The sequence below is a fragment of the Solanum pennellii genome, chromosome 1 (genome assembly GCF_001406875.1).
Source record: "Solanum pennellii chromosome 1, SPENNV200".
NCBI lineage: Eukaryota > Viridiplantae > Streptophyta > Magnoliopsida > Solanales > Solanaceae > Solanum > Solanum pennellii.
Window position 1 is genome coordinate 101,790,942 of NC_028637.1, and position 12,780 is coordinate 101,803,721.

Here is a 12,780-nt window from a genome sequence, read left to right on the forward strand (position 1 = left end):
CCCCCACCCACACCCGATAGACCTTTTCACTTGATGAGAACTTTCTGGGTAATAAATTTAGTAATAACTGCTTGAAAATTTGATCTTTTCTTTCTAAATGCACAAGTTTATATCTTGTTATATTATGTGTAGGTGCTAATGGTACTCTCCCTCTATTTTATTTTATATGACATATTAGTATTTGGAGAAGGGAACAAATCTTTTTATAATTTTTTTTTATTTTACATTTTATATAATCCTATCCAAGCATGTCAATTTCGTCTCCAAAAGATTGAGAATCCCATAGCTCAATTCAGATAAAAGATCTGACTTTGATCCTTATATTATATACATCGTCATTCTTTTCTGGAGACAAGGAGTAGTATATTTTTTACTTGTAAATAATGAACTACCCATCTTGTGTTTCACTATATGAGTAAAGCAAAGTATTCTTGAGTTATTAACAGAATGCTTCAATTTGAGACAAAGAAAGCAATTAACAAGTAAGCAAACAAAATCTTGCTGCACAAACCGGAGTGTTGTAAAATAACCTTTTGGAGTAGTTTTCATTTTAGAACTTGCTGAAATACTGCTCTTATTAACTCTTAGTTTACCAGAATACTTGCAACAGATTGTGACGAACCAGTTTTCTCGGGTTGCTCAAAATAGACGTTGCTCGTTCATTGGGAATGTCTCTCTTGGAGCATCTATATCTTTGGCTGAGCTGCGTGAATTATATGATGCGGTGAGAGTTAAGACTCTACACAATGATGAGGATGCATTTGATCCTCTTACATTTTTTACTTTCTTAGTGCAGTATGTATTATCCACCAGATTCTAACTTATTATATCATTTTGCAGGTGGTGCTTTCTTATGGAGCTGAAAGTGATCAAGCTCTAGGAATACCCAGAGAAGTATGTTACTCGTGGGGTGGCTTTGTTGAGTTTCCTTCCTTTATAGTTAGTGTCTTAGGGAACAAATAGTACTGATGGCTCCATAACAATCAAAGAAATAAAATAAGTACTGATGGTATCATTTGATTAAATCTTCTACCACTATGCTTCTATTATTTCTTAAAGAAACATAGTTTCTGTTTATCCATCTAACGCTGCATGTCTTGTAGGATCTGTCTGGCATATACGCTGCCAGAGAATTTGTTTGGTGGTATAATGGCCACCCAGACTGCCGAAATCTTGCACCAGATTTGAAGAGCTCCGATACTGCTGTTATTATTGGTCAGGTATGTCTAAATAGTGTCCATAATACTATTTCATGTGCAAGCAGAGTTCTGATTGTGGTAAAATTGTACTTTTAGTCTGTAGACGTGTGTATTCAACTTTATAAAAGAAGCCACTATTTGCTTAAATTTAAAAAGCAAATTGTGTGCATCCATAGGTATGGCCTAGTTGCCAATGAAGTGGAAAGTCTCATGATCAAATTCCAGACAAAACACGCTAGGTGATTTTGTCCATCTTCCAGTGCATTGTTAGACAGTTACTCTATACCTATGCTAGTGGACCGATGGAATACTCGAGCTGACAGGTACATGATAGAATAGTCGAGGGTACACAAGCTGGCTTTGACACTGCCGTCATTTAAAAAAATCTATTTGGTTAAATTTAAATTGCATAGTGAGTCCTCTTCTTGGATTAACAATTTTTGGTTAAGATTTAACTAAATCAATGGAACAAGTCCCTATGCCTTTCTTTGGGTTGATAATAAGCCTAACAAATCTTTTCCTGTATCTCTGTCTGTCTTCATGATGCTGTATAATTTAATCACAACCAGAGCTTACCATGTAGACATCTGTTAATGTTTATGCTGGGCTAGGGGCTGACTTCTGGTGCTTAATTGATAGTTGATACCTACAGTATGTTTCTCCACGTTGGATGCTTCACTGCATTAATATGCCAACCAACTCATTGGTTTATAGTCTTGAGTGTCTATGGGGGAAATTGGTAAATGCATTAGTGTCTTATTAGAGAAGGTATCTTTTCATGAAATGTTTGCATTACTTTGAAACAAAATCTTCTCTAGGAAGTCACCGTAGAACTTATCTGTTTAGAACTCTGTCAAAGAGTAGGCACAGTGGAATGTAGTTCCTTGCTAAGCGTTTATCACTTTTGTTAAGGGAAATGTAGCTCTTGATGTGGCGCGGATCCTTTTACGACCAACTAGTGAATTGGCAACAACTGATATCTCCTGCCATGCTTTGGCAGCTTTAAGCGAGAGCTCCATTAGGTTTGCTTTTTGCCTTCTGTTTTTTTTGGGTCTTTTTCAACATAATTGTCATCACATGTTGTAGTTAAATATGTACCAAAAAATCATTTTGTATTTAAATGATGACGCTTATGCTTGAATATTTTCAGAAAAGTGTATTTGGTTGGAAGACGTGGAGCAGCACAAGCAGCCTTCACGGCAAAAGAACTGCGTGAAGTTCTACGTGAGTTCGTGGATATTTTGTCTGTCTAAGATTGCTGGTTCCAGCTCCTCCACTTCCATTCAACATGTTATTTAACTTTACAATTGCAAGATAATTAAATCCAGATATTATTTGCGCCAGTAATTGGGTTGTTAATGAAATTTATGTTGCTTCAGGTATCAAGGACCTATCCATTGGAATTCGGCAAGCGGATTTAAGTAAAACCCCAGCAGATGAGGTATGCCTGCTATCTATATAACTGGTTAAGGCTCCTAAGAAACTGATGTACCCTTAAACTTTACTCTTTTGTAGCATAATTGCTTCCACTGCTTTTCTTTAGATAAACCCTTCGATCTTTTTGAAAGATTAAACTTGTTTCTCCTTTTAGCTTCAAATACCATATAAAAGAAGAAAGAAAAGAGATGGGGATACAACCATATGATTAAGAGAAAAAGACCTAATGGTTCTTAAACTACAATTGTAAGTTTGAATTTGATCTTAAGTGTTTCTGTCTGACTTGTCTTTTCAAATGAAGAAAGTAAAAGATATGTAAATAAAGTGCAAGAATGAGGGTAATGTGCCATGCTGGATCCTTTTGAGAAAAGTGAAGCCTATCTTGTTGAAAAGCTGAATGGATGTGGTAGAGACTTGGGGTCCTAGATGGTGTGAGGAGTTGTCTTCTTACTTCCTCCATTTTAATTTGTTTGTCTTTTTCTCCTTTTGTTTTATTGTAAAAAGAATGTCTCTTTCCCGATTTGACAGCTCATTTATTCCCACATCCAACATGACATATTTAAGGCGACAAGATTAAAGGACATTTTGGTACCTTTTACATTTCTTTAGTTTTTGATCACATGATCAAAAGTCTTCTGACTCTCTTAAACTCTACGCCCGTTGGACTAAGACAAACAAATTTGAACAGAAGTTAGTTTCCTCATGATTTCATTTGAATGTTTGGATTCTTCAAAACAGAGTTATTGCACATCCCTAGAAATTAACTGAAAAAGCAGTTGTCAAACAATTGTTCTGATTGTAGGCAAAGGTGGATGACATGTGATTTTCATTATATTTCATCATGTTGGTTGGTTGTCATGTGTTTCTCATTGAATATTGTATCCTGTATGCTATAATTGTTAATTATATTTAGCATAAAGAACAGTTGCTACTCTTCAAAAGCTTGAAGGACTATAATGCCTTGGAAGAAGAAAAAAGGTGCACGATCAAAATGCTTAACTTTCTAAGGTGGACTTTGCTTTAAAAATTTGAAAACTGTTTTTGCAAAATCTGTGTTCCAACGAAAAGCTATTCTTCAATTTTTTGAACCTAACACCACTTAAGCTAAAGAGGGATTGATGCACTTTGCTCCACGAATTTCACGTTGCTTCTATGCACTATTGTTATGTATAACTTTGGTATCCCCAAGTTGAGTATTCTGGTCTTTTGTTTTGTATGCAAAGGAAGAACTAAAGAATAACCGGATTAAAAGGAGAATTCATGAACTGCTCTCTAAGGCAGCCACTCCTGCAACTTCCGTATGCAATCCAGGTCAAAAAGAACTGCACTTTGTTTTCTTCAGGAAACCAGACAGGTTCCTGGAATCAGATTGTAGAAGTGGTCATGTTGGTGGTTTGCGGATGGAGAGGACAATTCTTAAAGGTTAACTGTGAGAGAACTGTATGCTTATAAAATGCCTTACACTTTTTTTGTTTTTTTGGGTATATGTTCTTCAATAGAATTTTCTGCTTTTTACCCTTTTTCTATTTAATCATTTTAGCATGGAGTTGACATTGTCTGGCGAGGACGTTTAATGTTGTTAAGATTTTATTGATATGATGGGGAAATCTCGCAACAAAACACGTATACAAAAGGATTGTTTGATGAGGATTTATCTTTTATTAGGTGTGCATGTATGATGTATGTGTTTGTGCAATTCATGTATTTGACTGAGTGTATCCTTGTGTGCACATATTTTATTGTAGTGTTTCTATATTATTCTGTTGAGATAGAATGTGCAATAAGTGTATAGCAACACGTGGATAAGAGCATATAATGTGATTAAAATACTTTTGCGCCTTATTATATTAACGTGATGAATTAAATAATTTTGCTAATAATGGAAAATCTTTCATATACATCTGCCAAGCGGTATACCAAAAAGTGGCGACTTTACTATGTATTATGATCCTCCACGGACGTTTCTTGATCATCTGTACATATCCACTTCATGGAAGAGTAAAATGAAACTAGAAATAAGTGTCTATTCCTCAAATGTACATAAGAATTATCTATCCCACCAGAAGCTCTCCTATTTTCTTCCTTCCACAGGACCCACATGATTTCTAGGGGGAATCATCTTAGGTTCACCGATTTCTCTTCCTATTTCTAAGTTTTCAGTTGGAAAATGCCTCCGTCACTGATCACAATAGATGTGTGAGATACGCCAAGGTAATTAATATTACATATTTCTATCCATTTCAGATCAAACATATGCTTATACAATGTGAATTCAGTTTTTTATGTAACTAACCAAATGTCTGATAAGACATGTGTATGCACTAATTAATTCAAAGGCCGCCTTTGCCATTATTGCCATTTCTGTACAATAACGGGTGACTGAGTGGTTGAGGCATAAGAACGAGTAAATACTTGGAGATTCCAGGTCTATTTCCTAGTTAGAACATTCATTTTTAGCCACATCCTTCAGCTTTGATGAGCAGGTTACATCTTTGTGGGTTGTCGCATGCTGCCTGATGGATTGGTCGAAGGTCTGTGCAAGTTGGTAGTTGTTACATACACTAAAATCTACAATACTTGTGTGAAAACCAAATAACCCTTCAATATTTTGTGTCTGCGCGTTTGTGTGTATAGTTTGCCCCAAAAGATGTGAAAGACTTCACAGTGTCTGCATTATGTCAGAGTTATATTTTATAAATGTGCATGTTGAAGATCTTGTTCATGAGAGAACTTCTTCTAACTCCGAACTTTTTCTTCCTCCAGAAGATGTTGGATCTGGGAAACAAATTGCTGTTGGTACTGGACTTTTTGAAGAAATGGAATGCGGGTACACTGCTTTAGTTTTCTTTTTTTCCCTACATTTAAAATCTTTTCTTCCTTCTACCAAGTGTCATATAAGATGTAAGAAACTGCTACAGTTCTAGATTTTATTTCATATTGCAGTGGTGTAGGAAAACCCTTTTTAATTTCTTCCTTATTTGCAGCTAAACTTATCTCTCTGTACTGAATGTTGATGTGTTTTACTGCTCTTGTTTGTAGGCTGGTATTGAAGAGTGTTGGTTACAAGTCGATACCTGTTGATGGCTTGCCTTTTGATCACCGTAAAGGTATGTGATGAAAGCTATAAATCATGACAAACCTGTTGGTTGTTCTTAAAGCTCCTTGCTTAAATAGATCTCTCTATAATTTCAAGTTGTCAATTCATCATTTGTTTTTTCTATTAGTGATTTCAGATACTTCCATTCACATTTGTGGTTTTGATTCCATTTTTTATCCCATCCTGTTGAAAGGTGTTTTCGTCTTTCACATTAATTGCATGTAAGCTTTGATTGCGGCGTGGTCCATCACTCTTGCAAATTTAGATGATCAGGACCTGCTATTCCAGGTATTGTTCCAAATGTTCGGGGACGTGTTTTAAGTGAAGCTTCTGAAGATGCACAAGTCGAGAAAGGCTTGTATGTATGTGGGTGGTTGAAGAGAGGACCAACTGGGATAATTGCTACAAATCTTTACTGTGCTGAAGAAACTGTAAGTGCATTCAATCACAACCTGATGCTTTACTATCCCCCTTCATCATGACCAAGGAATTTGCATTCTAGAATTTTAAATAGTTAGCTTTGCTAATCATTAGACATAGCAGGTCGCTAGCATATCAGAAGATGTTGAGAGAGGAGCGGTAACATCAAGATCTGGCCTATCTAAGTCCGGAAGGGAGGGCCTCCTCCAATTGCTAGATAGCAGGAATGTCAAAATTGTTCCATTTGGTGGCTGGGAAAAGATAGACAGTGAAGAGAAAAGAAGAGGTAGTCTGAAAAACAAACCCAGGGAAAAGCTTACCTCTTGGGAGGATTTATTAGAAGTTGCCACCAAGTGATAGAAGTGTCTCCAAGATGGCAGATTTTGCTTACATCTGTGGTTTTATGGTAAAGCCCGAACTCTATAACTCTTTCAGATGTGTGCATTGCTTTTAGCCCTCGGCATTTAATAGTATTTGCTGTTCATTCTTTCTTAGAAAAGATGATAAATAATCGGTTAGCTCTGTTTTGAGCTCTTCAGGTCCTGGAACCTTTTTCTGACATGGTTGAGGCAGGGACTAGTGTTGTGCTTTGTAACACAGCCACCATCATTAAAGGCTCAGCTTATGCATTGATTCCTCCAATTTTTGGTGGTTAGTTGAATAAGATGAAGTGCAGTGCACACTAAAGCAATTTATGGGCAATCGCCACACTTTGAAATTAAAGTACTTTAGTTATATAATCATCTTTTGGGCTGACTGTTCAACATGAAAAGGCAACCATAATATAGGTGTCTTTATTTCTTTAGTATCTAGTATTTCTTCTCAACTATTTTGAGAACATATGACCCAAAAAGAAAAAAACCTTTTTGAGAACATGCTTATTCGAATTATAAGCCTACGAAATAGATGGGTCATGTGGAGAAGGGAAAAAGTATCGACAAGACATGTATATAAATTTTAGAGGTATAAGTACTCACACTTCTCCAAAAGCATACTTCAGTGAGGAAGTATGATCTTTTGACCATTTTTTAGATCTCATGTGTAAAAATGGAGACAAGTATTGGAAAATTAATTTTTCCTACTTGGCATTAACTACGAAAGTTAATTTTTTACCATATACCAACCCATTATTCAAAAATCCTTTATACAATGATGTCCTCACTTGAAATGAGAGGTGAGGTTCATGGTTGTACCTTTTTGGATATTCTTTATTTTAATATACGTTCAAAAATTACTCATCAATTTCAATTTGAAATTACAAGGTTTTCGTATTGGGTAGGGCAATGGTGATGATCACCATCATTTCAACTAGTACTATTTTCTGAGATAGAAATCGTATATATATTTATAGTTTTTGTCCAATAAAATGATTGTTGTTGGTGATAAATAGGAAGAAGGGATAGCATGTGGGGTGGTGGCGCAGTTGGCTAGCGCGTAGGTCTCATAGCTTCTGAGTGATCCTGAGGTCGAGAGTTCGAGCCTCTCTCACCCCATAGTATTTTTTTTTATAAAAACTTTTTCAGGAAATTTCCATTTTCCCATCATTTTTTTTTGTAAAAACTTTTTCATGAAATTTCCATTTTCCCGTATATTCAACTTAGGACATGCATATGTAGGCTGCTCCTAGTATAACTGAATCTCTCTCTTAGTAGCCAAAGTATCCCTACAACTCTACCTACGTGTGTTGAGTTACAACATCACTACTTCTCTATGTATAAATAAATAAATATTACTTTCTTTTCTCCCTCTCTTGCTACACTATCGTATTAGTCATTCATGTGTTACTCAACATAATAAACTTCAGAATTTCAAAATAGATTTTGCCTGCTAAAAAATTGGATTGGACAAGAAGCAAATAAAATTGCTGAGTGATTCTTGACGTTTTTTCTCCTTCTCAGTCCCTCTAGTTGGAAATAGGTTGATGATTGGTTATGGGTTATCTATCTCTGAAGGGTCGGTCCCATGATATCATGATAAGAAATGGATCCCTTGGGTTGCTTCCAGTATGTTTAGCTGGACTTTTCTCCATGAGGTTTTTTCTTGGAAGACGTGGTATACTTGGGAACACACGTATTAATGGGATAGTATTTTATTATATTGACACGAAAAAATATGCACTTCCATTTGCTACCAAGGAAGAGCTCTTTATTCTTTATTACCCACCTCATCTAATTTTTATTTTCCCTTCACGGACCATCAGAATAGATGTCATTACCCTATTTCCAACGGTGGAGCTCCCAAATCAACATTACAGAGATCTCTCTCTTTAATTAATAACTGAATAGAAAGAAACGTTACATCACAGATAGGATAGAAGCAGGTACATCATTCCTACCGACTAGCTAACGTATACAAACATGAACTGATCTGGCTTCATCATCTACCCAGTTGTGAACTGTACACAATACAGAAATATCAACATCCAGAACAGCCAAAACTCAGGTCACTATTATTAAGTGAGCAAACTTAACAGCCTTGAAATTGAATTCTGATCTGCACAGGCACTAAGCAAAAACCCTTTTCATCTAGCACCAGCACCAACTGTTAAAACTAAAAAAGATCAACTAGCTCATCCAACTTTTATTAGAGGAGCAAAACTGCAGCGTAAAGCCATGTTTTTCCCGCAAGACCTAACCTATATGTAACTCTTCTTAAAACCCGATGTGTGCATGTTGGCTGAGCAAATTAACAAATTTTGTTAGCCAGTTTTGTGAGTGCCAGCACTTGTTGATTCATTGGGGTATGAACTTGGTTGATGTTTACTTGCTTGTGCCAGATACTTATAAGAAAGTACTGAAACGCCAATGGCAGCAGAGAGCCCTATACAACTCCATAGCCACTTCTTCTGAATTTTTTTCCTCTGGCGCTGCTTCCGTGCAACCTCTGCAGAATGTTTGAAATGAAAATCGTCACTCGGATAAAGAAAGAACATCACTTATAGTGCAAACATAAGCATATAATCCTGACAAGGGGTCTTTAAGCCAACAATAAATTACTTACATTCAAAATGTAGGAGCTATCGGGAGATATTTGAAACAAGTAGGTTATTATTAAAGCTACACTAAATGAAATGGCGGTTTTCCAACTAACTAAAGCTAATCCTGACAAGGGGTATTTAAGCCAACAATAAATTAAAAGTTCATGTTTTTCCCAAGCTACAACTCTCAACTGATACTAATCCTGACCAAAGGGCTTTAAACTGAGAACTGGCAACCAACAAGGTTAGATCGTTCAAAAAAGTTGGATAAAATTATTCCACTACATTAATGCTGCAAATCACCATGTCACTATTTGTACACATTGAGTAAGCCGGCAGCAAAAGCAATAACCCACTCCATTCAACTTCAATCAGGGCAGAGTATGACATGTAGGCGCCAAACGTTACAGTATCTTTCTCATATCAGAAGCTGCAGAACCTTAATTGAATGATGGATCTAATGGAACAGATATGCGGCATCTGACAATAAATGAAGGTTGTGCTAGCTCAGAAGTGTTCTACAACCACAAGTTATTATAAAGCATAGTCCATGAACTAGGGGAAATTGGATATGCATTTCGCCTAAGTAAAGGTGCCTGGCTGATTGAAAAAGACGCCAGCCAAGTGTTTTATGTGAATGCAAGGCACACACTCGTGCCAGATGTACTTCTTTTGAATGGGATATAAGATTCTCTCAGTCACAGGAAATTAAAGCTGAAACAAGCCACAACACTACTAGCCATTACGACGAAACCTGTCAATGCTATGGTAAGGAACATTTATCAGACATGCTATAAGTAGGAACAGAGTAGACCAAGAGAAGCAACACCTACCAATGATTTCCTGATTTCTCTGGGACATCTCATGATTTACAGCCTCGTAGTATCGGAGCCTGTCTCTCAACCTTGAAATTTCCTGGTTTTTTGACTCAAGAACTGATTCTGCAGCTAGTTCAGCTTCTGCACGAGCTTGACCTTTTCCAATTGCTTCAGCAACAAATCTTGAGACAACTACTTCCTGATAGAGCTGCTCAATTGAAGCATTATCAAGCTGCATATCACCAATGACATCTGAAGGAGAAGGAAGTGTTAGCCCTGCCTGAGATAGAACAGTACTGATGTTCTGCCACTGGCATCGCATCATATTAAGAGCATCTTCTGCGGTTTTTCTTCTTTCGATTTCCTCAAGGAATTTGAGCTTTGTGGTGCGCAGTTCCCATTCAATATTAGGTCCACATGTAGATCCATTCAGAGACGATCCTTCCACGGAGAAATCTGAGGTACCATCATAAAGAAAAGTACACTCATCACAGACTGTAGGAATTACCTAAGAAACATGACTTTTTGTCTGACAGCTATCATAAATAGAGCAATTACATTCATAATAGTATTGCAAGAATTATCTAGGCAACGTGAAAGAATTTGTTTGACAGCTGCCAAAATAGAGCATCCTGCTCATCACCTTAACTTGGAAAACATATACATTACTAAACTGAGCCACAATCATAAGAATTTCTAGGATACAACTTCTCATTTTTTAACACGTGCTGGACAATAACGCACGATATTTTCTGCAATTCTTCTGCGGTACGACAACAATTAAATTAAATTAAGTTTAATTCCAAAATAGTTGAAAGTATTACGTATTACATCCCCCACTATTTCATTCCAGTTTTGACTTCTTATTTGATCAAGTATTCCAATCCTAATCTGATATATAAGTCACATTAGGGGTTCTGTAGAAAGAACTTCTCTTGACTTCTAATATGATCAACTATACTAATTGGTTTTAAGTCACATTAGGGGTTCTGTAGAAAGAACACCTAAGGCGGCATCAGGATTATCCTTACACTGAAAGTCTCTAAAACACAAATGACTCCTGACATAAATTGAACCTCATCTAAGTGTAACAACAAGAACTAAAGCTTGAGAACAACTAGTTGGTTTCACCAACATCTATTTTTTGCTTCCTTCTTCTTTTGCTCTTAGTATAATATTGAAAGACTAAGCGTCTGGAGAAAAATTCCCTACATCATAACCTTTCACCACTTCCAGTATATTGCCCCACTCATGGATATGCATATCTACACAGGACATGTTCAAACCATCTACTAACCTTATTTTATTTTATCCTCTATGTATGCCAGATGCACCTAGGCAACACGTTCTCACTTCTGTAATTCTTAGATATGTTTCTTTAATATAGATCAGATAGCTGTAATGTAGGCTTAAGGGAAGATGGAGTAGGCGGTTGAAATGCTATTCTAGTCAACAACTCAGATTTAGGTGGAAATATACAATTCAAACCATTTTTCTCCTTAATACCTGTTTACAAACCAGTGACAATTTACTCGGAGGGCCTAGGCAGATGGAACAAGCTTAACCTCAAGAATAGTACTGTCAATAAGATAAAAAATATCCAATGGTCTTAACAAAAAATCAAACACATACTATTAGTTAATTAGTAATTTCGGCAGATCAACATAGCCTATTCTCATAGATTTGCTTAATAAAACGGTAGAAACAAATATTAAATTGCAAAGCAGAAGCCAATTTATACCTTCATCTGCATCAAAGAACTCTCCTTGAGCAGACACATAGCTCCGGCAATCAATCCCTTTCACCTCATTAACACTACCAACACTTAACGCATCACATTTCGGATCCAAAAATCCCTCATCTTCCTCAAACAAATTTTCCTCAGGTAGCTCCTCTTCCAAATTCAAATTCAAATCCAAATCCAAATCAGTCTTTCCGTTAACTTGCTCAACTTCCTCCAATCCATCAAGTTTCCGATTCGCAAATGCTTCTCCACCGCCACGTCGCTTGTGGTTGACTAAATAAGGAGAAGGAGACAACGAACCAGAAGAAGTCTCCGGAATCGGAGCTGGTTCAGGAGTTATATACAACGCCGGTGATATAAATATATGATTCGCCTGCGCCGGCGGTGGCTCAATATCCTCCACCACTTTTTCTTCTTCATTTCTCTCGTTTAGCACTTGCTTTCCATAGGATTTCCGAACACGAGGTTCGAGTAGATTCTCAAAGGCTATTGCTGTATAAGTCGGCATAATAGCGTTGAAACAGAAGAAAACGGAGATGTCGGCTTCGGCAACAACCGCGACGGCGGCGGAGTTGAACAGCTAGGTTTTGGACATCGGAGTACTTTTTTCGAGGGAAAGAGAGAGTTTCACCGCCGCAACAAGGGTTTGTTTTCTGGGAAAATTGAGGGAACAAAAAGAGAAGAGAGAGAGAGAGCAACGTGTTGTATGGCGTTTGCTTCAAGTCCAGCGACTTTGGAGTTATGGGGACACCTTTGGTTCTTATATTTTCATTACTTTGGCTTCTTCTTCAAGAACAAGTTACCTTTTTTGCATTTACAAAAAAATCTTTTTCAGAAATAAATAAAAACAACGGAGTATAAAATATTTGTAAGAATTATTTTTTGTTTTCCAAATTCAACCAAGATACTGTTTTCAAAAAATAAATAAAAACCAAGTCAATTTATATAATTCACTAAAAATAGAAGGGGGGTGAATTTAAATTTTTAGGGCTTAATTAGGGATTAAGCCTCGACTAACTCCATATTTGTCCTGTTTTTTTGGGGGAAGGGTTCGAATGAACACCTTCACTCCCTCTTAACTCGATAAC

At 36.7% G+C, this 12,780-nt stretch overlaps 2 protein-coding genes and 1 non-coding gene across 7 annotated transcripts in view; 2 read left to right on the forward strand and 1 right to left on the reverse strand.

Annotated features, from left to right (window-relative positions):
* The window catches only part of LOC107008435 (NADPH:adrenodoxin oxidoreductase, mitochondrial), a 10,592-nt gene extending 3,667 nt beyond the window's left edge, over window positions 1-6,925 (forward strand). The window contains exons 4-15 of one of the 4 annotated variants that reach the window (XM_015207470.2): window positions 611-724; window positions 841-894; window positions 1,104-1,220; window positions 2,112-2,221; window positions 2,350-2,423; window positions 2,579-2,640; window positions 3,860-4,058; window positions 5,400-5,463; window positions 5,676-5,743; window positions 6,022-6,164; window positions 6,277-6,559; window positions 6,693-6,925. In XM_015207470.2, coding sequence (XP_015062956.1) covers window positions 611-724; window positions 841-894; window positions 1,104-1,220; window positions 2,112-2,221; window positions 2,350-2,423; window positions 2,579-2,640; window positions 3,860-4,058; window positions 5,400-5,463; window positions 5,676-5,743; window positions 6,022-6,164; window positions 6,277-6,510 — 1,239 coding nt within the window. In that variant the 3' untranslated portion in view covers window positions 6,511-6,559; window positions 6,693-6,925. Of the gene's footprint in view, window positions 1-610; window positions 725-840; window positions 895-1,103; window positions 1,221-2,111; window positions 2,222-2,349; window positions 2,424-2,578; window positions 2,641-3,859; window positions 4,059-5,399; window positions 5,464-5,675; window positions 5,744-5,926; window positions 6,165-6,276 lie in introns of those variants that run through there. The other 3 variants (XR_001455267.2, XM_027917821.1, XM_027917824.1) reach the window with 3 other exon arrangements.
* Window positions 6,926-7,561: 636 nt separating this feature from the next.
* TRNAM-CAU lies at window positions 7,562-7,646 on the forward strand. The gene is given in 2 exon segments: window positions 7,562-7,599; window positions 7,611-7,646. It is a non-coding gene; the product is annotated as a tRNA-Met (tRNA).
* Window positions 7,647-8,388: 742 nt separating this feature from the next.
* LOC107021500 lies at window positions 8,389-12,490 on the reverse strand. Of its 2 annotated transcripts, none has more exons than XM_015222515.1 (3): window positions 11,690-12,426; window positions 9,964-10,404; window positions 8,389-9,036 (listed from the first exon to the last, which is right to left on the reverse strand). In XM_015222515.1, the coding sequence occupies exons 1-3, from the start codon at window positions 12,198-12,200 to the stop codon at window positions 8,852-8,854; spliced, it is 1,137 nt and encodes a 378-aa protein (XP_015078001.1). In that variant the 5' UTR covers window positions 12,201-12,426; the 3' UTR covers window positions 8,389-8,851. The 2 variants fall into 2 exon arrangements, with proteins under 2 accessions (XP_015078001.1, XP_027773630.1); XM_027917829.1 differs by lacking the exon at window positions 8,389-9,036 and adding an exon at window positions 9,129-9,893 and having other exon boundaries at window positions 11,690-12,490.
* Between the last annotated feature and the right edge of the window lie 290 nt (window positions 12,491-12,780).